Source organism: Rousettus aegyptiacus, unplaced genomic scaffold (assembly GCF_014176215.1).
Source record: "Rousettus aegyptiacus isolate mRouAeg1 unplaced genomic scaffold, mRouAeg1.p scaffold_m13_p_9, whole genome shotgun sequence".
Taxonomy (NCBI): Eukaryota; Metazoa; Chordata; class Mammalia; order Chiroptera; family Pteropodidae; genus Rousettus; species Rousettus aegyptiacus.
In genome coordinates, this window is record NW_023416312.1 from 46,377,363 (window position 1) to 46,402,963 (window position 25,601).

Here is a 25,601-nt window from a genome sequence, read left to right on the forward strand (position 1 = left end):
AACAAGCACATTGAAAGTCAGAATAGCACTTTCAGTCAGGTAAACAACAAACACCTTCAAAGCTAATGCCATTCTTGGTTTTCATGGCTTCTAATGTAGGTAGAGAGAAAAAAAAGACACATTCAGAGATTATCCCAAAGGATTTTAAATATCAGCTATAGCTCTGGAAAGGAAACCCTGGGTCATTGTTAACAGCTCTCGCTTCAGGAATCTAATTGCAAAGGTCCTTACAAGTTGATGCTCATACTACCTTTAAGCAACATTATATTTTCAGCAATTTGCTCAGTTTGTCCCAGAACGTTACATATGTTTCTTTAAATAGTAAGCCAAGTTTTCATTGAAGAGGATGACATGACTTATGATTCCTTACTAAATCATATCTGACCATAAGATTTATATTACATAGTTTGAAGGCTCATGGCATGACTAATGAATGTATTAACAAGACTTCTTTTATTTGAAACAACAAAATCACTCACCTTACTAAGTTGCTTATTCTTTGATTCATATGTGAATGGCTGATAACACAGAATAAAAATAATTCCAACAGTGAAATTTCATCATCTTAATGAGCTAAGTGTCAGCTACTTTATCTATTACAACTTCAAATAAGTATATCATAGAATGCACCATATCTTGCTGACACTAGAAGACTTACTGAATTTCCGTCTTAGGGAACTTCCAGCTCTAAAAAGTGTATAAACTGCAAGGTAATGCTCTGATGGTAATTCGTTTCAACTTCAGAAATATGAAATACTGTTGATATATATTGCAAGTTGTGTTATTATTGTATTTCCTCTAAAGAAGCTTATAGAATGAATGGTAAAATACATATCAAGATATATTTTGCTAAAAGGTGACCTAGACTCAGAGAAAATTGTGATTCTTTGGAATAATTTTCCTCCAAACCACATATAAATGTTACACTTAATGTTGGTTTCATAAAGCTGAATCTTTAAAACATTTAGCTGAACTATTTAATGAAAGTTTTGCTATTTTATGGGGTTATTTGCCATGTACTTTAACAACTTTCATTTGTGGTGTTTATGGGTGATAATCCACTGAGCCATTTGGATGGGAACATTAAGAAAAGGTCTGTTTTATTTTACAGAGTACAAATAACTTTGCAATTAAACTGAAAACAAATAATTGCCAACAGCTAATTATCATTCAATTAAAGAGTAATTACATGATTATTTGTAGCCTGTAAAATAAAGCATTATTGAAATCAGTAATGCAATCAATATTTTAGCAGAAACAGGATGCTGCAATAATGGACCTTTAAACCTGTGCTGATTAAATTGTCATCCAAATAATAGTTTCCTAGTTCAATTACCACATGTTTATTTGTCTTGATTAATATGTAAATATCTGCTTGATGCTAATAAATATTTTAAAGATAAGAAGTATGGTAGGATCATCTATCAAAAATTATCTTTACCAACTTTCTACTGTCCTCTATAGTGTTTCATCATGTTGTCAGGCTTGTGTTATTTGAAAGAAAATGCAGGAACTTTAGTGGTAGGAGTGTCTTACTATAGAGGATCATTAGGTCTAAAATTGAAAATAAAGCTATCTTACATTACTATGGGGCTCTATTGATTATAAAGAACTCTCACAAACTTAAATTTAAATCATTTACTCTAGAGCTCCAAGTCTTCTTTCCAAGAGTAAAAACAAAGGAATCTGAATGTGATTTTTGCTCTCTAAAAATTTAAGCAAATTTGGCAGTAGATAAAAAGTGATCATACTCATTAAAGAGTTAATCATTAAATTTAAATAACATGTCAGACATATCTCTACTATAAGATCCTCAAAGGCAGAGGGTATTCTAAGTTCTCACAATATATCAAAGAATAAACAGAACAAACCATTGACCTTGTCAAGCTTATATTTAAACCTTTTGTGACCCTGATACCTAGTTCTAGTTTCAGACACACACTGAACTGCATGTTCATTTATTGGAAAATTGAACAAGTGCACATGTATAACTCCAGAGATTTTGAGTCCACGAATGGATCTTGAAGCTTGTTAGACCCCTCAGACATAAGATAGTGTCCTCTACACTTCCTTAATTTTGTATGTAGTCAGATTTGAATGGATCGTATTTTGAAGGTCCTATAATTGCTGTAGGGTCTAAGACTTAAAAATGATTATCTGCTAATTAAATGATTCAGCTGGCATGTGATTCATGTGGTTAAGGAGAATAGGATAATCTAAGGAATATTTGGAAAATGTAGCAACAGTAAAATATCTCCTGTCATTATTAATGAACTGATTTAATTAATCATCTATTGTACTTACTGTGTGTTAGGCACCATGAAAATTGCTCAGGATACAGTGACAAATAAAATCAGACATATACTCTACTTCCATGGAACTTACATTCTAATTGGAAGACACAATCACACCAACATCATAAACTTATAAACCAAAAAGAATGTTAAGATGGAGAATATGATTCTCCTGGCTTCTAGAATGTGTAGGAAATAGTATGAAGCCTTTGTGATATAAGTCATGAATTCTCCAAAATTAATCTGATGGTCGGAAACTTGACCAATTTTTTCAAATCTTGGAATTTAAGGTAGAACCACCAGACTAAAAGTCCTTTAATGCCTTCCAAGGCTGAGTCAGCTTATTCAAAAAATAGCTACTTTTAATTGTGAGATTGACCAAGAAATTTAGAACAGAACTAGTTAAACCTTTTAGCTTTCAAAGTATAGGTCAACGGCTGGCTCATCATAGGGAAATAGAGGGGGAATCATGTTGCTTACTTCTGGAAGGAGCCTGTCCGAAAGTGATCATAAGCATGAAGACAGCACTGAAATGTTTACATTGGCAAAGTACAGAATAATCAGGTGGGCTTGAATAAAATTAGTAGGCTAGAGTTCTGACAAATAGAAAAACACAAAGAAGTACTTAAATAGTACAGATTTGACAAAGATTATTCAACAAGATGACTTGCCTTTTTCTTCTTCTAATGACTAGATATGCCATGATGAAGATCGTTCAGTGATTTTGGGATCCTTTAGGACATTTGAAGTAAATAGTTATTTTCCTTATCATTATTCTTCAAAAGAGTTGGGAAGCCATAAAACAAGGCAAGGGCATACAGGATAACAACACCAAATAAAATAAAATAAATTATAGCCCAGAATCAAGTAGAAAGGAGAGGAGAGTCAGTTTATAAAATTGAAACATTAAATGAGAAAAACAGAATATTTTGTGCTAGATTGATATGCAATATTGATGTACAATGAGAGACAATAACACCATCAGTGTATGAAAAATGAACTGGATAATGGTACCTCTGTGTAAGGTTGCTATAAGTTGTCTTCATTTAAGAGCAGAATTTGTCTTACATTGATGGAGCATTTTGCTACTGCAAAGTTGATAGAGTGAGGTTTAATTTAAATTTTGTTGTGAAACAAAAGTCATTTTTGGAAATGTTCTTTATCTGAACCTCATACATTTTTGTGGCTTGGGTTATTTAATATAGTATTTTGTAGTATTTTGTCAAAAGCCCTATTATTCAGCTTTATAATCTGCATTTCTACTAAAAAAGCAACAGTAATATTTTAGGCAAAGTAGAAAGCAATATTTGAAATACATTGGGGGGACTCTAGAATGACTGGATCCTAATGTTCAATGACTTATGTGCCTCTTCATTGTGGTGACAACCTGAAAATGTTGTATTAGGGTATAAGATAGAGACGAGGTATTGACTTTCTATTTCATTATTTTATGTATTAATATTTGCGACTGTATTTACTGAACTGCACACATCAGGGTGAAGAATGTACAAATGGAATAGGTTAGGTTAATGTTATAAATTTAGCCTCAACTCATCAGTTAAAATCACCAATTAATCTGGGAAAAGACAGCCTAAATTGTAAAGATGGCAGGTTTCCTTAGAACAGCCACTCGAAGAAAGTGCACTGCTGGTTAAACAGCCTGGTTTAAAAAATAGGTAGGAAAAAACCTATTGGCACAGGTCCTTTGTTCGTTGAAGACTTCTGGCAGCTGTGGAAAGGCTAATAAGCATAAGGTCTTACTCTACATCTCTCATCTCTTTACTCTTAACCTCTGCCATGCTGGGTAGAGCCTTAATCACTTCAAATTTTGTACAATTTTAAATCTGTGACTCACTATCTCAGATCTCAGTAGAAGATATCAAGTGTAGTTTGACTGCAAGGGGTAATTTTGGCTTTCTCACGACAGGTAAGCTGCATTGCAAAGTGCTGGCTTATAAATGGAATCTAAACTTGAAATTGATCTTTTATGGTTTTAATGTTTGCTATAACTATGTTTCAAAATTTAGTGGGAAGGAAAATATTCGTCTTTTAGTAATCAATGGACATAGTCTTTAATATAAAATTCTAACACTGTTGGCAATTAAATGAGATTTAGCAGGTGAATGTAACAAGTGATGATATTTCCAAAAAAAGAGTACATTTTTAACTTAATATTTGTTTGTCTGTTTCCCAACAGTTCAAGGCCGGGCAGGCCTCCTAAACGTTCTCCGGGAGTGTTGCAAGATAATGCTCACCTTTTGCCTCATTCAGTCCCAGGCCTCTTATCACCAGGACTTATCACTCCAACAGGTAATAAAATTCATCCAATGATCAACCTTGTCTCTTTATATGCCAAACATTTGAAATAAACTAATATTGATCTAACTGCCTTGTCCTTCAGAGCTTTTCAAGCTCTACTAGAGGTTACATTATTGAATTTTTGAGTATTCATAAAAGCAATTTTGTTACTCAAGTGACTCAAATCAAATGGATATGACTTTAAAAAAATAATTTTCATTTTCTTGCAATAAATCCCTTTCAAGGCCTTATTTTGAGTGTGTATATATGTTTTTGTGTGTTACGGGCAGGGACAAAAGGATTCAGGTATGGATATATATTTTTACATGTCACGGGCTAGACAAACTAGCATTGTCTCAAGGCCTCCTATAGGAGGCACCACGCCTGCTTACTTATATGTCTCAGTAATATTCTTTTTGTTTTCAAGGGTTCTGGGCACCTGTGTATCTTGTCCAAGTTATTACTCTAAGTTAAAGAATAGAAAGAAGATATATCCCTCATGATTAGAAAAGAAGAAAGTGCAAGTGGTCATTATCTTAAATAATAATCCAGTGTTTTCCTTTGAACAATGTGATAAACAGTGCTCCCCTAAAAATATGTCTCGTTAACTTAACATTGAACTTTTTGGATTCTCTAAAAAATAACCTAAAAGTGAAAAAAACACTTAGACTTAACATTTCTCTAGTTGAAACTTTAAAAATCATTAAAGCTATTACATGGTAGAAAATGACTTCAGTGACAATGAGATCTTTATAAATTCAATGATACAATAATTTATAAAGCACCTACTGTGTTTTGGGTATTAGATCTTAGACAATGCGAAATTACATGAGTAGTAGTCCTTGTCACAGTAAAATTAAGGAGAATGATATGTGAACTAATAATTGCATTAAAGTATGATAAAGATTATAATACAAGTACATGCAAGTACTATAAGATCACAGAGATGGGGAGCAACTAAATCAATTTGCTAAGCTGATTAGTGCTTAGGGAGATGGGAACTTTGGAGCTATCCCTTACAGACTGTTAGGCAAACGAAGAATTGGGGAAAATGTTACAGGCAGAGAGAAGACTATAGACAGATATACACTGGTGAAAAATTGCCTAGTGTGGTACAGGGAATGACAATTAAGTTGAAGATACTGCAGCAGAGATTTGAGGTCAGAGACTGATAAGTATTTTGGTTAGAATATGGTGGGAAAAGGCATCTTGTGAAGCTAGCTTTTTATTTATCATGTTTAGCAGTTTAGGATTTTCCCTGCAGACCAGTAGTTTCCGAAGTGTCTTTTTAAGAATTTTCTTACTGTCTAACATGGAATTGAGAAAGAATTTCCAGGTTCCCCTCTTCTGCCTCAGTTAAAATTTACATTTTCTAATTCACATAGGATTTTGTTTAAATTTTAAAAAGCTGTTGTAGGTAAAAGGAATCACTGCTAAGTAACTAAGTAAATATTCTACAAACAATTGCTGTGGAGGGTAAATAACAAAAAAGGGAAGGAGGATCAGTTGCTCCAGTTCAAGGGAGAAATACTGAAGACTTGAACTAAGGAAAATTCAATGGAGTGGAAAGAAGGTTCAGAGTCATTTAATAATTAACATTAATTATACTTGATAATTAATAAAAATATAGAGTAAGAGAATGAAGTCTAGGATGCTTCATGTCTAGCATGGGTGACAAGCTGGATAATGATGTCATTAGCTAAGATGGAGAATTTAGGAAGAAACTAGGCCTTTGGAGTTAGATAATGATTTTTTTAAACTTTAAGTATTTACAAACATATTCTAATACAAGAAGAATGTAGTCTTGTGTGTATAAATTAATATAGAAGGGATAACGGTGCCTGGATATATCTTGGGGTTCAATAAATGATCATCTATTTCTTATATTCTAAAATACATTGACAGAGACTAGAAATAGTACTCTGTAAATAATCAGATCTCTGTCCAGATTTTGAGGGAGCATGTACATTAAAGAAAAAATTATTTTAAAATTACCTTGAAGCTAATGTACTCTGAGTAAACTTTAGTACCTTATCTGTTGAATAAAACCTGTAATGCATATTAACTTCATATTATGTACCAGGCATGGGTGCTAAGAATTTTCTATACATTTTATTTAATTTCCATAGTAGCCTTATAATAATGTCTTCATTTTTCAGGTAAAAAAATTATGGCTTGGTGAGTTTAATCGCTTAGGGTCACAAAGCAATTGAGTGGCATTACTGGGTTTCAAACCCAGGTCATTTAAACTTCAGAGCCTATATTACTTCCTCATCAGCATGCAAAAATCCAGTGTGAGTTTTCATTTCTTCCTAATTTACTTGATATATATGCTTCACCCCCTACCAGATGACTGAGCCTCCTTCTTTGGATTACAGTATTGGCATTCCCTCCTACAATTTGGATCTACCATTATGAGAGCCATTGAAACAAAAATTTTAAATTTTAACCCTTTGTGCCTAGAATGAAATGATAGAGACAGATAAGGCATTGAGTGGGGAAAGGCATGTACACTTCTGTCTAAATGGCAGACAGAAAAAAATGTTAAGCAATGGGAGGAGGAGGAATCTGCACAGATCTACAGTAATTCCTCTCATTAGTTCAGTTTACATGAATTCATTTTACATGGCCAAGAATATCTTATTCGCTCATGATCGAATATAAAAATAGAAATGCTCTGTAAAGCCCAGTAGAAATAATTCTGGGATTATGCATTATTTTGGATTAAGCACACCATTTTACTCCTGCTTTAGCAAAGATAATTGAATTGGAATCAATTCTCAATTTAGCTATCAGCAAGTTTCATATCTGACATTATATTTGACATATTTGACATTACTATACATTACAAACTTCATTTTCATTAATTTTATTTTTTAAAAAACTTTTGAAGAACTTAATTTATATTTTTAATATAGTTATAACAGGTTGAGAATTATCCTTTTTTCAAATGATTATTGAAATGTTTTGTAATGCATTCCAGTTTTAGGTCCTTATGTCTCAAAATATTTTTGTAAAGAAAGAAATAATTATTCAAATATGTATACTTTTACATAAAAACTGGAAGATTAGTTAGTGAAAATAGTCTACTGCTGAATTCTGTTTCAATGTCACATGTGTGGGGAAGCCCCTTTGAACCCTGCTAAGTTTGCCTAAGTAATGAAACTTGTTATTTCTTTTCATTTATAACTTGAAAATGGGATATAATGTAACAGAGTGGAATAATCATGATGTCTCTTTTAAGATATTATGATGTTTGTGTATATAATTTTGTCTTTAAATTTGTTGTTTTCTCCCTAGCAATTACAAAAAAAAATGCAAGTGAAACTATGCTAAAGTCTCTAGTATTAATAAATATATATTTTTAGCAAATTAAAACTATAAACAAAAATGTATGTGGGTGTATGTGGTATAAGGCCATTAAAATACTTGAGGGTTTTGAATGTACTTAGGTATCTAAAAATTACTTTAGCAAACTCTTGTTTTTATATAAATAATCAACATACTAATTACTTATGATAAGTCTTATTTACTAAGATAGAACTCATAAGATCTCTTTTTGCCAATATTCTTTCACATTCATTTAGATATTATATCTATGTAACTATGGACAGAGGTATATAATATCTATACCATCTATTTCTACCTAAAGACAAAGATATATATTTATTCATTTTTCCATGTAACATACATTTATTTAAATCTATTGTGCATCAAACATGAGAAAATAATTACAGTGCATTAATATAAGGCATTTTGTAAGTCATAGTTTTCCCAAATTCCATTTAGCATTTTCCCTAATTATTGCAAAATGATGAAGTTTGATTGTATTTTTCTTCATATATTGAACTGCTTATATTCTCATTTTCATTTTTCTGTCTGTTTCTGTTATATAATCCATATCTTAATTCATTGATTTCACATTAATGCATAATAATACCTTCGTATAGTATTTTCTATAAAATCATTTGGGCTATAGGGAGGAAAAGTGGAGAGAATGACCTCTCCATCTTTCTCTGCAGCTTTACAGAAGTGCTAATATCCCTGGATCACATAGAAAGGATGGATTAGTCATGTGTATCTTTGAATTTCCCAAAAGATGACTGCTCCCATTTCCTTAGCTTGTGAAGCATTTCAAATAGCCAGATGTGGAATTTGGCCTGAGAGAGATTTATACTGATAGCATACTAGGAAGTAATAAAGTGTTTCAGATAAAATTCCTGTAGCATTCATTCCTTAAAAGTTAGAGAACTCTTTAGCTGTTTATTTTTTCATCGAGCTCTATTGTGACAAAATATTTTTAGGAATTTCAGCTGTTATCCAAGTCCCTGGGTAACTGAGCCTATGGAGATCCAATACAGTAAAGTAGCTACAACACTCAATTTGGGATTGGGAGAGCCACAAGTAGAATTCTGCCAAGGTTTGACAGTGTGATGTCAATTTCATGATATAATATAATGCCAATTATCTTCATTACATCATTGGAATCAGTGTGCTCCTTTCTTTTCATGATGCATTTCGTATTCTGAATTAATTTGGAAGCTAAGAAGTGGTCATAAGGAAGACAGAAAGCTCCTAAGCCATTCTTTTGTGAAAGGAGAAATCAATTTAGAAAAAAAACAAACAAACAAATCTTCCCGATGGTTGTCTTAAAACATTTCTGTTTCTATGACTGTCTTTGGGTTTTTCAATGAGCAATATTGTATAAAACATGCTTCATGTCACACAAATGGCAACTGCTTTTATGTCATTGCATTTTATTAGTTATTTCTTTTATGCTCAGGAGGAACCATTGGCCTAATAGAAGCCAAAAGTTGAATTACTAATATTTTCTACCGTAGAGAGGAGTTTAGACTAACATGCAATTACATTTCTTCTACTAAAAAAAGCATAACTATATCAGTTTAATAACGAGAAGTACACTTTTTACATTGGTTGGATTAGTTGGGTTTCCCAAATGTCAATTTCTGGTTAATGTTTGTCAGTGTTTTCTTTTTTCTATACACATTATAATTATTTTAACCTAAAAGTGTCTCCGTCAATTTTTTTTAAACTCCTGCCAAATATTTCTATCTTTCACGGGTGTCTCATAGAGCAGAAACTATTGATTAATTTCAATGTAAGTGGATGTATAAACTTGGATTTAAGCAAACCACAAGGATGCTGATGGTGATGATAATAATGATGATGATGTTAATGATAATAATCTGTATAGTGTTTTATAAAGCACACCTGTAGATTTAATGTATGCATTAGTTAAACTTTAAGTTTAAAAAAGAGCGATTTTCAAATATTTTCTCATTTGCTACTCTCTTCAATTATGTCAGCTTCGCATTAATATTTCTGGTTAACAGATGAATAAAATGAGTTTTCAAGAAAGTTAAATGACTTGCCTCAAATCTCAGAGACAGTAAGGGTGGAGCCAGAGTTTCAAAGCCCAGGTTTCTTGATCATTAATGCCATATTTTTTACAAATACATTAAACTACATCTTTCATGCAAAAATTTAGAATTGAAAATTGAAGCTATAAATCTTCAGGATCATGTCAGAACTGCTTAAGTTAAACATGACAGACAAGTTGTTTGGTGATTATATGACTTCAATAAAATAAAATATTGATCTTTCCTTTTTTATCATTCTTATAGAAATTTATACTTAGGGACAGCTACTATAATTAGACAGGACTATATAATTTTCCAAGACATTTAAAAACAGTCTTCTGTTTTTAAAAAGTTATAAGTTGTTCCTTATGACAATTTTTGAGTGAATTACTTTGATATATATGACTAATGAATTAATATGATTAAGTTAATGAGAAATAGAAATGTCGCCAAACTCCACTATTCTGGCTGTAATGCTGCTCCACATTCACAGTTCTAGCTTCCTCCCATGTTGAGAGGATCACTGATGACTACAAACTGTCATTGTGATAAACGATATATCCCACAGTGCCATGTTTTCCATCTGGTCAATCCTCAAACCATCTCCAAGTGAAAGGTCTCATAAAAATCACGTATTCACAAGCCAAGTCTAGTAGATTATAGAAAGACACATTTGTATCTCCAGGGCCCATCCACAAACTTTGTTTTCCTCATCATAAGCAACAACTTACATGAAATGAAATACACAACTTTCATAAGAAAAGATGAAATACTGCCATTTGTGGCAACATGAATGAATCTTGAGATAATCATGCTAAGCTAAATAAGTGAGACAAGAAATCAAGAACCACATGATTTCATTTATTTGTGGGATATAAAACTGAAAGCAACAAATGAACAAGACAAAAACTCATAGACATGGACAATAGTAGTGGTTACCAGAGGGAACAGGGCAGGGAAGGGAGATACATAAGGATAAAGGGCGTCACATATATAATTACTGAAGGATATTTGACTTCGGGTGCTGAACGAACAATCCAATATACAGATAATGTGTTATAGAATTGTATGCTTGAAACCTATATAATTTTATTAACCTAATAAAATTTAATTTAAAAAGTGGGAGGAAGAACATAGCAAAATATGTTACTTGGTAGATGTTTAATACAGGTAAATATATAAACAAATAAAAAAAGAAATACACAAATCTTCCCCTACTACATGTATCACTTATTCTACCCTTTATGCTAGCTTGCTTTTTCCCAGAAGAGAAAGAGTGTATTTAACTTACATGATAAAACTTTCAATTGTACAATATGCCTAGGGGATGATAAGCTGCCTTGTCTCTATCTTTTGTTGGAGGCAGTGGATGGCTGTATTGAAAAACACATTATACTAAAGCATGTACTTAAGTTAATACAAATATTATATACAGTTATTAAAATACACTGAGTATCAATCATTCAAGAAATCCTATAAAGAAAAATACATTTTCTATTTTCTATCAAAAAATTAAAAAGTAAAACAATTTAGCATTTACATTCACCTTTATGTTTTGACAAGAAATGAGTAACAAAAAGTAGCTTTAATATACAGTTCCCATCTTTAAAAAATCTGTAGACCATAAGGTATCCTGCCTTTATTATCAACCAAAAGTTATGGGTAGGGATTGGTTAATGTGTTGTTGCTGTTGGTGAAAATACATTGAGTAACTTCTTCGATCTCCTTTCTGAAATGTAAACAATCTGGATCATGTTTTAAACTCATTTTGTTGATATTCAATGTAGAAAAACCTTGAGTTCTCAAACTGACAAAATTTTATTGTACATTTGTACACATGTTTGAGTCAATGTAGATAGTACTCAAATATAGAGCTTAAAAGTGTTGTTAATATATGCTTTTCTTCTCTGAATGCTCTTGTTTAATCCTTTTAATGTATACATGATAGTGCCAGGTGAGAGGTTTTTAAAAAACTCTTTCTGTAAAATAAATCTGAGTTAGTGGATCATATGATATACTTCTTACATGATTATTAGAAATAAAAATTAGAATTCTGACTTTAAATGAAAACACAAAAAGGCCAGATAAACTTTGACTCAGTTTTTTCTCTGAATGCTCAAAAGTAACATTTTCTTTTCAATGGTGTTACCTGTACAACCCAAGGACCAACACAGAAGTACTATCTTTTTAATCATATAAAATGCCATTTCCCCTTGCATCCTATGTGAAGGTACGTTAAGTCACTTAAATCACAATAATAAAAAAATAAATAAAATGGATTGTGCAGAATAGCAATGAATATTAAATAGAAGCCAGAGTAAGAGAAAAAGGGGAGTTTCTCATATACAACTAACATTGGGTGAAAAATGGAAATTGGTAATAACTGGTAGTTAGAGGGTCATCATATGCAACTGTGGGTTGTTGCCTAAGAATCATTATTTGAAAAAGACTGACAAAGTCCTTTGCTAAAAATATACTATTAAAAAAAAAACTTTGTAGACAGTAAATTGGCAGTTACCAAAGGGAATGGGAGAGGGGCGAAGTACATATGAGTAAAGGGGGCAAATTTTTGGTGGCAAAGGAAATCTAAATATGGGTGGTGAACAAACAATGCAATATATACATATGACATACTGTTGAATTGTACACTTGAAACTTATTTGATTTTATTAATTAATATTACCCCAAACAATGAATGGGTTATCAATGAGATCAAGGAAGAAATCAAAAGATACCTAGAGAAAAAAGAAAATGAAAACACAATGATTCAAAATCTGTGGGAGACAGAAAAAGCAGTCTTAAGAGGGAAATTCATAGCAATACAAGCCTACCTCAAGAAAAAAGAAAAAGCTCAAATAAATAATTTAACCTTACACTTAAAAGAATTATACCAAAAAATTCAAGAAGGAAAGCTCCCTAACTCATTTTATGGGGCCACCATTACCTTGATTCCAAAACCAGACAAAGACATTGCAAAAAAGAAGCCTATAGGCTGCTATCTCTTATGAACATTGATGCAAAAATCAACAAAATAGTAGCAAACCAAATTCAGCAATACATTAAAAATATCAAACACCATGATCAAGTTGGATTTATTCCAGGGATGCAAGATTGGCTCAATATCCACAAATTAGTTAATGTGATACACTGCATTAACAAATCGAAAAATAAAAACCATATAATCATATCAATAGATGCAGAAAAAGCATTTGACAAAATCTAACATCCATTTATGATAAAAACTCAGCAAAGTGGGAATAGAGGGAACATATCTCAACATATTAAAGGTGATCTATGACAAACCTATAGCTCACATCACAATGGGGAAAGGCTAAAAGCATTTTCCTTAAGATCGTGAACAAGACAAGGATGCCCACTTTCACCACTCATTTTTAACATTGCATTGGAAGTCTTCACTACAGCAGTATGACAAGAGACATAAAAGTCATCCAATTGGAAAGGAAGACGTAAAACTTTTGTTATTTGCCAATGACATGATCCTATATCTAGAGAACCCTAATGATTCCACCAAAAAACTGTTAGAACTGATCAATATATTCAGTAAAGTAGCAGGTTACAAAATAAATTTTCAAAAGTCAATGGCGTTTTTATACACCGAAAGAGAAGTTAAGAAAACAGTCCCATATATAACTGCTTTGAAAACAATAGAATACCTGGTAATCCAATTAACCAAGGAGGTAAATGACCTGTTTTCTGAAAATTGCAAGTTATTGAGAAAAGAAATTAAAGAAGATACAAATAAGTGAAAGCATATACCGTGCTCATGGGTAGGAAGAATCAACATCATTAAAATGGCCATACTACCCACAGCAATCTATAGATTTAATACAATTCCTACCAAAATACCAATGGTATTTTTCAGAGAGCTAGAACAAATAATCCTAAAATTTATATGGAGCCATAAAAATCCCTGAATAGCCACGGAAATCTTGAGAAAAAAGAACAAAATTGGAAGTATCACACTAGTAGATATCAAACTATACTACAAGGCTACACTAATCAAAACAGAACGGTACTGGCGTGAAAACAGATACATTAATCAATCAAACAAAATAGAGAGCCCAGAAATAAATTCATTCCTATACACTCACTTAATATATGACTAAGGAGGTAAGAATATACAATGGGGTAAAGACATTCAATAAATGATGTTGGGAAAATTGGATAGATACATGCAAAAAAAAAGAAGCTGGACCATCTTATACTGTATACAAGAATAGACTCAAAATGGATTGAAGACTTAAATGTGAGACCCAAAACCATAAAACTTCTAGAAGAAAACATAGGGAGTAAACTCTCTTGACATTACTAACAGAATTTATTTTCAGATATACCTCCTCAGAAAGAGAAACAAACAAACAAAAATAAACAAATGGAATTACATCAAACTAAAAAGATTTTGTACAGTAAAGGAAATTAGCAACAAAACAAGACAATTGACTGTTTGGGAGAAGATATTCACTAATGATACATTTCATAAGGGGTTAATATCCAAATATATATATATTATTGTTGAGTTATATAAGTTCTCTATATATTATATATGATATATGTTATATACAATATGTTATATTTATGTACAATATATACATATATAATATATAAATTATGCAATATATATATAAAAAATATATATATATATTTAGAGAGAGAGAGAACTTATATAACTCAACAACAAAAAAACAAACAATTCAATTAAAAAAGATGGGCAGAAGACCTGAAAAGATACTTCTCCAAAAAGGAAATACAGATGGCCAACAGACATATGAAAAGATACTCAAGGTTGCTAACTTTAGAGAAATGAAAGTTAAAATCACAATGAGATATTACTTCATACTTGTCAGAATGGCTATCATCAATAATCAAAAACAATAAGTGTTAGCAAGGATGCAGAGAAAAGGGACCCCTCATATATTGTTGCTGGGATTGCAAATTGGTACAGACACTATGGAAAATAGTTTGGAGATTTCTCAAAAAATTAAAAATTGATATAACTTTTGACACAACCATTGCACTTCTGGGTATTTATCCAAAAAAACCCCCAATAATTTGTAAAGATCTATGCACTCTAATATCCATGGTAACACAATTATAATAGCCAAGATATGGAAGCCATCTAAATGCCCATCAACAGGTGATTGGACAAAGAAATTATGGTTCATATGTATATATAATGGAATATTGCTTAGCCATTAAACAAATGAAATCTTACCAGTTGCAATGGCATGGATGGACCTAGTAGAGGTTATTATGCTTAGTGAAATAGGTCAGCCAGAGAAAGATAAATACCATATGATTTCACTTATATGCAGGAACAAAAAGGACAAACTAATCAAAAATCTACTCATAAATGTAGTGGACAATTTGGTGATGCACAGAGAGAAGAGGGATTAGGGGACTGGGAGAATAGGGCGAAGTGTTAAAGAAGTACAACTTAGTTGGTAGTTGGTCATGGGGATGGGGAGCACAGCAGAGGAAATGTAGTTAACATTAATATGATGGCTAGGTGGAGGGCCAGGGGAAGGGAGGGAGCAATTTGGGGGACAGTTTTATGTACTATATAGATGTCTAACCAATGTATTGTATACTTGAAACTAATTTAAATAAATAAATTAAAAATATATCTATGACATTTTCCAGAGAGTTAGAATGAATAATCCTAAAATTTGTATGGAACCATAAAAGACCCTGAATAACCACAGCAATCTTGAGAAAGAACAAATTTGGAGGTATCACACTACCTGGTATCAAACTGTTCTACAAGGCTACAGTAATAAAAATAACATGATACTGGCATAAAAACAGATATGTTGATAAATGAAACAGAATAAAGAGCCCAGAAATAAATTGACGCATATATGCTCATTTAACACATGACTAAGGAGACAAAAATATACAATGGGGTAAAGATAGTCTCTTCAATAAATAGTATTGGGTAAATTGGATAGTTAGATGCAAAAAAAAAAGAAAAAGAAAGAAAGAAAGAAAGAAAGAAAGAAAGAAAGAAAGAAAGAAAGAAAGAAAGAAGAAAGAAAGAAAGAAAGAAGAAAGAGAGAGAGAGAGAGAAAGAAAGAAAGAAAGAAAGAAGAAAGAAAGAAAGAAAGAAAAGAAAGAAAGAAAGAAAGAAAGAAAGAAGAAAGAAAGAAAGAAAGAAAGAAAGAAAGAAAGAAAGAAAGAAAGAAAAAGAAAGAAAGAAACTGGACCACTTTCTTACATTGTATACAAGAATAAACTCAAAATGAATTAAAGACTGAAATATAAGACTGGAAATATAAAACTTCTAGAAGAAAACATAGACAGTAATCTCTCTGATATTGCTAACCATAATTTTTCAGATATATCTTCCTGTGCAAGTGAAACAAAAGAAAAAATAAAAAGTTTTTGTACAGCAAAGGAAACCATCATCAACAACAAAAAAAGATGATCAAGTGATTGGAGGAAGAAATTAGCTAATGATACATTTGATAAGAGATTCATATCCAAAATATATAAAGAACTCATACAACTCAACAACAACAAAAAACAAACGATTCAATTAAAAAATGAGCAGAAAACCTGAACAGATACTTCACCAAAGAGGAAATACAGATGGCCAATAGACATATGAAAAAGGGCACAAGGTTACTAACCATCAGAGAAATGCAAATTAAAACCACAATGAGATATTATCTCACACATGTCAGAATGGCTATCATCAATAAATCAAAGAACAAGTGTTGGCGAGGATGTGGAGAAAAGGGAATCCTTATACATTGTTGGTAAGTTTGGTACAACTGCTATGAAAAACAGTATGGAGTTTTCTCAAAAAAATTAAAAATGGATATAACTTCTAGGCATTTATCCAAAGAAAACCAAAACAATAATTCGTAAAGATCTATGCACCTCAATATTCATGGCAGCACAATTTACAATAGCCAAGATATGAAAGCAACCTAAATGCCCATCACTAGATGATTAGATAAAATAGTTATGGTTCATATATACAATAGAATATTACTCAGCTATGAAAAAGTGAAATCCTACCATTTGCAATGATATGGATGGACCTAGAAGTTATTACATTTAGTGAAATAAGTCAGACAGAAAAAAATAAGTACCATATGATTTCACTTATATGCAGAATCTAAGGAACAAAAAGAGCAAACAAATCAAAAACAGACTCACAAATATAGTGGACAATTTGGTGATGGACAGAGGGGAGAGGGGTTAGGGGGCTGGAAGAATGGAGTGAAGTGTTAAAGAAATACAAATTGGTAGTTAATAGTTGGTAACGAGGATGAGGAGCATGACATAGGAAGTGCAGTTAACATGAATGTAATGGCTAGGTGGAAAGCCAGAGGAGAGAAAGAGCAATTAGGGAGATCATTTTACAAACTATGTAAATGTCTAACTAATATACTGTACACTTGAAACTAATAAAGTAAAATTTAAAAAAAATATTTGTGGCACAACTGGCATAAAATAAACTGCACATATTTAAGTGTATGATTTGATGTTTTGACTAAGTGTATACCCACAAAAACAACGCCATAATTAAGAAGTGAGCCTATCCATTTCCCTGAACTTTCCTAATACTCCATCTCTCTTTTCCTATCTGCTTCCCAAACTACTACTGATCTGTCTTCTATCACTATAGTTTGTTTTTTTTCTAAAGTTTTATACCCATGGATCATAGAATATGCAATATTTTTGTCTGATTTCTTTCACTTAGCATAATTATTTTTAGATTCCAAGTTGCTGTGTGCATTAATAGTTCTTTCATTTTGATTGCTAAGTAGTGTTCCATGGTATAGATAGACAACGATTTATTCATACATTTTCTTTTTAGACATTTGAGTTGTTTCCAAGTTTTGAACTATTATAAATGACACTATTTCAAGCCTTTTTAAACCCATTTTCCTGTGGATATATGTTTTTATTTTTCTTGAATAAATATGAGAGTGCAATTACTTGATTGTATGGTTAAGTGTATGCTTAAGTTTATAGGAAACTTTAAAACTGTTTTCCAAAGTTACATCCTTTAGATTTCCGTTAGCAGTGTATGAGAGTTCTAGGTGTTTCATGTCATTGCCAACACTTAGTGTGGTTGGTTTTAGAAATACATTTTTTTAATAATCAATCCCTGAGTTCTGTATTCAAACATTTGTGCCAAATACTATAACCTATTTAAAAGTTAATACTTGAATTAAAGTAATTAGTTCTTTTTAAATCATGCAACCTTAGTATAAATGGTTATCCATTTCTGCCTAAATGCAGGTTTATAGTTAATTAGGAATAGAGACTGAGGGCCATGGTGAAGGACATGTTCTTTGAAGGTGATCATGGTTTGTTTCTGTGCAGCATCATAGACCTTGACTTTGTGAAGAGGAACAAAAGAAGGGGTAAGAGAAAGAAAAAATAAATAATACTCCAAAAAACAATTTGTACTTTACAGTTTTGTTAAAGCAAGTGTAGAGTAGGAAGAAACAAATATTTGCAAACTGAAAGTGGTAATCATACTTTTTATGACTTTATTAACACAGTTGGATTTTTTTTTTAAACAGGATCATGCTTGAAAGCCAAAATAGATATTTCCAAGGGGGGGGGAAGCATCTTCCTACAAGGCTAAGAAAAATAATTTTCTTTGAATTTAGTTATTGGAAGAACCTTATTAAAGAGCATGTCGTAAAGAATAAAAGAACTAAGTCTAGTTTTCCAAAAAATCTGTCATGATATTAAACCTCATTGTGAAAGTGGGATTTGAATTAAAAACTGAAAGTTATTAGGTAAATTGATAAATGGCAAAACACATTGTCCTTAAACCATGACGAATATATGGTATTCTGTCACACTAGCAAAGTAAAACTGAAGTTTGAAGTCAAACATTTTCTTCTCTATTTTTAATGAAGAGTATATGATTTATGGAAGTGGACCTTTTCATTTTCAGAGCATAACTTCTATGTCTATTGCTTTTTAAAAAATCTTGTCTCCCAAGCTGATGTTTGATGGCTGTACATTTGATTTTATTTTAGGACCAGAATATCTGTTGTGTGTTTTGTGGAGATAACTAAAATGACTAAGGGCATGGAGATCCTTGCTTATGAAACAAGCTAAACATGAATAGTACCCTTTAGGCAAGACAGATAAAATTTAATAGGAAATATGGATAAGTAGATTAGCTCATTAAAGACATGCACTAAGTGATTGAAGACCTGTTCACTAGTTTATAGAAAATGAAATAAATGTCCTGAAGTTCAGAAGAAGAAATGGAAATAATATTTGGATACTTTATAGGCTGAAAGTGAAAGAGAAATATTGACTTTCTGGTTTAAAAGTTTTTTCTGTCACAATTATAGTCCAGTTCAAGTTCTTTTAGAACTTATTGAGATAGCAAAGTTATAGAGAATGATTTAAAAATCTTAGAGATGTTAATAAGCCCATTTTTTCCCCTAAAGGCGACATCTGTTGAAGTTAATGATTATAAATTTCCCACAAATCATCCTTGGGTGTCCTGTTGAAATAGAACAAAAGAAGGGTCTATCTTTTCATGACATTGTTTACATTATTCATTTCTAAAGAGATAGAAAGAGGTATATAAATTAAGTTGTCCTTTTCCTTTTTCATGTGTTTTGAGGCATTCCAACTAAAACTGTACATTTGCTTATATATTACTTTATAACTATTTACAATTCATAATAACTTACTTTGTTCAATTTTATTTTATATTTAATTGTAGAATTAGAAATTTGTAACAAATACTAACTGAAAATGTTGGATAGCTTCTACTGATGTATTATTGTTTTCCAAAAATTATATATAAAAATGAGCTGAAGATAAAACACATAATTCCAAAATTGTGTCCTTGTTTACACTCTAAAAGGGCCATTACTTTAATATTAGGCTTACTTGTAGTCAACAGATCAACTGTCTTCTAATACTTCTGGTCTTTCAAAACTACATATTTCTTTGTTATCCCTTATTTGAAACTCTTCTATGTCTTTTCCTTGATAGCAAAGTTCAAATTTCTTAACATGGAAAAAAAAGCCTGATCTTACCTCAGCATAATTTTCTAGCATTGCCTCCCACAACTCCTTCCTCAAATACCATGTACTCTATAACCTCTTTAAACTTCTCTCTGTTCTTCAGATACTCATGCTTTTTAATTCATTTTTAACTTTTTGTATGCTCTTTGAACTGATTAGCTCTATTTATGGAGGTGAGTAAAAGCTTACCAATATATAATCTCTTTTGACATGGGAACTTCTGAATTAGTATAGCAAGATATTAAGTACAATTATTTTATTCTCTTTAAAATGAAAGTAAAAAAAATTAACAAATAATTATTGAGCAATAATTACATTTTTGACTCCTACAAATTCTTTGGTGTCACTATTTCATGTAATTTTAAGATTTTGTTTCTAGAATGGCAGGATCAAGAATTCCAGGTAAAGCCAATGATATCTCTGGCATGCCAAATGTATGAAAAAGCAAAACCCTCTATGAAGATGTCTTCATTGATTTTATTACTTGAAAAGGCCACTGTCAACTTTCATGGATTCCTAGGAGTTACAACACATGCTCTGCTCCCCAGAAAAATGGACCGAAAACTTGAAACTTTTGAAAGTACTCTGGAAAATTGATTCATTTGCTAGCAGATTACCTACAGCCTGGTTACTTTTTATTTCTAATTTATTAATTTGAAATTTCAGTCATTTGTTTACAGTATCTCATGACAGAGCTGGGGACAGCAACTGGAAGTCAAGTACAATTCAAAGATGAGGGGGAATTACCCCAATAAGAAGCTTCACCACGGTATGGCTACAGTTATATGGAGTTAAAGGAAGGGAGAAAAGAAGTTAATTCGCCATTTGTATTTGTCTAGTTTGGAAAAATGGTGGATTCTATTCAGTGTTTCAATTCACAGAATAGAAAACTGAAAAAAATATTTCTGATATTTATCACCTGTACTGGGTATACTAGGATTATAAATGAATAGTTAAGAAATTAACACATTGTTTGAAAAGGTCAACTTGTCTTCTCTTTTATTAGTATTTTCCCATATAAATCAAACTAAATTTAAAAACCTATATGCACTGAAGACTTTACTGCCAAGCAGTTTACAATCAGACCATATTCAGCTTAAGCTAAATCATTCATTAGATTATACTTATTCTTTTTTTCAGACTCAGAAATGCTCCCCTTCCTTTTTACAGGTGATTCAGTCAAGAATGACCTAAAACTTTATATCATGCAGCCCCATCACTTTACTAAAAAGCTTTCATTTTTACATTGTTTATTTTCCTTTATAGATCTTCATAAAGCACTATCTTCTTGAAAACCTTGTATGTTTTTGGCTTTATAATTGTACACTATTCTTAATTTTTCTCTTCATCCATTTCATTTTCTATTTACTTCATTTTTGAACATTTTAAATGTTATTTCTGGCAACAATAATGACTTGTTATTTTAGATTGAATTAACTTTTTCCAAAATAAATAGTCTTAAATTTTAATTTGTCTTCTCAAATTTACATTGATCCTCAACTATATATGAAACAATAAAATTAAGTTTTCTGATTACATCGAATATTTATAATTTTGTATCACATACAAATTTCCATAGTATAAGCAAAGACATGGAAAGGACAAACATGTAGACATTTCTCAATTAATGTTGATATCTCAAACAACATATAATGAAAAGTTATTCATAGAGTGACATCCGAAGCATGGCAGCATGAGGGGTCCCTTGATCGTCTCCCCTTGAAACTATAACAAGTTGAATAGCTATAATCCAACAGCAGATTCTCAGCCTAACAAACACTCCTGGGAGATCTGCACATCAAGGCATCTGAAGGTGGGTGAATCAGGGTAAACAGGAGAGGAGGGAAAGGAGAAGAGCTGAGACAGGTGCTACTGATGCAGACTAGAACACTCTGTGGGACTCGAGGAGAGGAGAGGAGAGGAATCAGATTGTGGCATGTACTCTCTGTATCCTCAAACATTCCTGCCTGAGTAATCAGAATATACTACAGTGGAACCCAGTGATCAGGGCACATACAGAATATAGAGGCGTGACAGCTGTGTTGTAGCAGCTGCCATTGCCAGGCAGAAAACAAAGTCACAGAGCCTGGCTGCCTCCCCCCAACCTCCCAGAGCTCACCTTCCCAGAGCGAGCAGCCGACCCCAGAAGAAATTGTAGCAGCGATAGTTGGACTACAGAGCAGAGTGTCTGCAGCCCTGAGAACTGAGGCGACAGCTCCTGAGTGGCAGACACACACTGTGTCTAATCTCAGTACCATGGGGTGGGGATACAGAGACAAGGCAGCTGAGGTCTAGCAGTCACCACTATGAGGAGAACAAAGCCCTAAGCACACCTTCGCTGTTTATTGAAGACTCTTTCCTTTCTCAATTGTATGTTTTCGGCTCCTTTGTTGAAAAATATTTGCCCATATATATGGGAGTTTATTTCTGGGCTCTCAATTCTATTCCATTGGTCTCTTTGTGTGTTTTTCTGCCATTACCATGCTGTTTCAATTAGTGTTGCTTTGTAGTATAATTTAAAGTTAGGCAGTGTGATACCTCTGCCCCTGTTCTTTTTTCTTAGGATTGCTTTGGCTATTCGAAGTCTTTTGTGATTCTATACAAATCTGATGATTTTTTGTTCTATTTCTTTAAAAAGTGCCATTGGAATTTTGATGGGGGATTACATTAAATCTGCATATCGTTTTGGGTAATAAAGCCATTTTAACTAAATTGATTCTTCCAATTGATGAACACAGAATATCTTTCCATTTATTTACCACTTCTTCAATTTTTTAAAAATAATGTCTTATAGTTTTCAATGTATAACTCCTTCACATATTTTGTTAAGTTTATTTTTTGTTGAAATTGCAAAAATAATTTTTTCTTTTCATTTTTTTTTTCTGAAATGTCATTGTTAGTATATAGGAATGCAATGGATTTGTATACATTGATTTCATATCCTGAAACTTTACTGTATTTGTTTATTGTTTCTAATAATTTTTTGTGGAGTCTTTAGGGTTTTCTATATAGAGAATAATGTCATCCGCAAAAAGTGACAATTTGACTTCTTCATTCCCAATTTGAATGGAATATTACTCAGGCATAAGAAAAGATGAAATACTTCCATTTGTGACCACATGGATGGATCTTGAGATAATCGTACTAAGTGAAATAAGTCAAACATAAAAAAATGAGAACCATATGATTTCTCTCATATTTAGGATATAAAACTGAAAGCACTAAACGAATATGACAAACAAAAATTCCTAGACACAGACAACAACAGTTTAGTGGTTACCAGAGAGAATGAGGAAAGGAGGGGAGGCAGATAAGGATAAAGGGGGTCAAATATGTGGTGAGGAAAGGAGATTTGACTTTGGGTGATGAACACACATGCAATATATGACATATTGTTAATTTGTACACTTGAAACCTATATAATTTTAGGTAATCAAAATCCCAATCAATTTAATAATAAAAAATAAAGTATTTATTGATATAGGTAGGAGAAGTTATTCATAGCTCTATTTGGAAAGCTTTGTTTTAATTTTTGTGTTCTGTGAGGTGGAAGCAGTACATTCATCTATGCAATGTTCACTCAACTCATTCATTTAACATTTAATCAGTATCTCTTACGTACTTAGAAATGAGGATTCAAAGTTTAATATGACCTGACCCCTTCCTTTAAAGAACTCACTCCCTAGATTGAGAGAGTCCCAATAAGTAAGTAGTTGTGAGATAATTTATATAAGTCCCTTTACATATCAAAGAGAGGACCCCATGAAAGAGAGAGGAGAATGTTTCACAAGATAGAGATAATTATGTGGTAGAAATATTTGAATGTGTAAGGAGACAAAGGAGTTGACCATAACAATAAAGATGAGGTATATTTCTGTGAGTATAAGTATAATGAGTGCAAAATGGAGAGAGTGATGACATATCTTCCAAAAGAAAAATATCAGTGTTCATCATAGATGTGGGTTCTTTTGAGGACAGTTCAGAAAGAACATCTTGAGGGTATCACCTTTCCATTTTCATTGTATAACAATAAACTGTTTTGTTGATGATTACACTCTTAAGTGTACATAGTTCTTTAGAAATTTTAAAGAGCTTTGATTACTATTACCACATTACATCCTTCAAGCTAGGTAGAGTGAGATATTTAATTGAACATTTTTGCTCATAAAGAAACTGAGGTATAGAGAAGTTAAATGATTTGCTCAAGAATAAACAGTTGATAGCAATAGAATCAAAATAGAATGTAATTTTTCTGACTACATGTTTAGTACTCTTATAAGCAAAAAAAATGAAAACTGCTATATTGAGAGCTCAGTGAATGCATTTACATGGCTCTATGACTCGGAGCACATTATTCTTTCTTTTCTGTGCCTGACTTTCCTCATTTGTAAAATGAAGATAATAATAGTGTTGGCCTTATAAGTGTGTTGTAAGAGTCAAATGTCATTATGCATATAAATAACTTAGCATGGTGTCTGGCATAATAATAATTCCATAATGATCTGCTGTTACTACCGAATAAATAAAATAAATAAATCATTATTTGGAAAATATGACTTAAAATCATATAACCACAGCATTAAGATGCCATATTACAGCTGATCAATCTGAAAGGGGATCTTTCCATCTATAACTTGATTTCTGAGATTTAAAAAAATCAGTTAAATACTTTATTTAAATGTTTGATTACAAAAGTAAGGTTGTAAAGCAGTCTCATTTTTTTCTCAATCCAAAGAAAGTTATAAAATAATGTTTTGTTTAGCCATTACAAATTCAATACTTTTTTTGAAAAAAATCTATATTTGAACATAACATGATTTGATTTTTTATATGGGCATTTTAAAGAATGTATTTGATTCATTTTTCTGCTACTGGGTAGTTGCTACCTGCCAATTTTTCATATAGTCTTAATTGTGTCTTTCTACATTTGAGGAAAATCAAGAGAAGGTAGCACATGTGAATATTCAGCAGTCTACTCAGGGGATACTCTGAAATAAAATGTTAGGAAGACCACAAATTGATAAAAACAAAAAGGATGTTTAATAAGAAGACTCTGAGTACAGAGGCTATAACCATGATGCAAAGAAAATAAGCCTCACCTAATCTGTGTGAGAGACATTACTAGCTTCATATTCATTTTTGTAACCACATTTGTATGCATAAGAAGTAGCCCAATCATCAGAGTCACTGTTAAATATGAAAAACGACAACATGTGTCATGATCTCTTCTGCTAGCACGATCAGTAGAGTCACATCTTTTGATGAACCTCAACTTGCGGCTGCTGATCTGGAAATTAAATTGTTGGACTGGTAGCTATTCCTCATGTGGAACACGGAGAGATTATCTATCTATCTATCTATCTATCTATCTATCTATCTATCTATCTATCTATCTATCATCTATCTATCTATTTATTTAATGTAACATAGAGCTGATATACTTAGTCTCAAAATTACAAACTTCAAATTAGATAAATATTTGTTTTGTGTTGTAAATTTTAGTGTTTATGATTGTTATAATTTGTTTTTGTTTTGACAGGCCATGAAAAAGATGTGTGTCTTCACTATATAAAAATATAATAAGT

General features: G+C 31.9%; 1 protein-coding gene across 11 annotated transcripts in view; it reads left to right on the forward strand.

Moving 5' to 3' along the window:
• The window catches only part of DACH2 (dachshund family transcription factor 2), a 667,650-nt gene that overhangs the window by 262,314 nt on the left and 379,735 nt on the right, over positions 1-25,601 (forward strand). For all 11 annotated transcript variants that reach the window (XM_036226591.1, XM_036226595.1, XM_036226597.1 and 8 more), the window contains one exon: positions 4,492-4,604. In XM_036226591.1, coding sequence (XP_036082484.1) covers positions 4,492-4,604 — 113 coding nt within the window. The remainder of the gene's footprint in view (positions 1-4,491; positions 4,605-25,601) is intronic.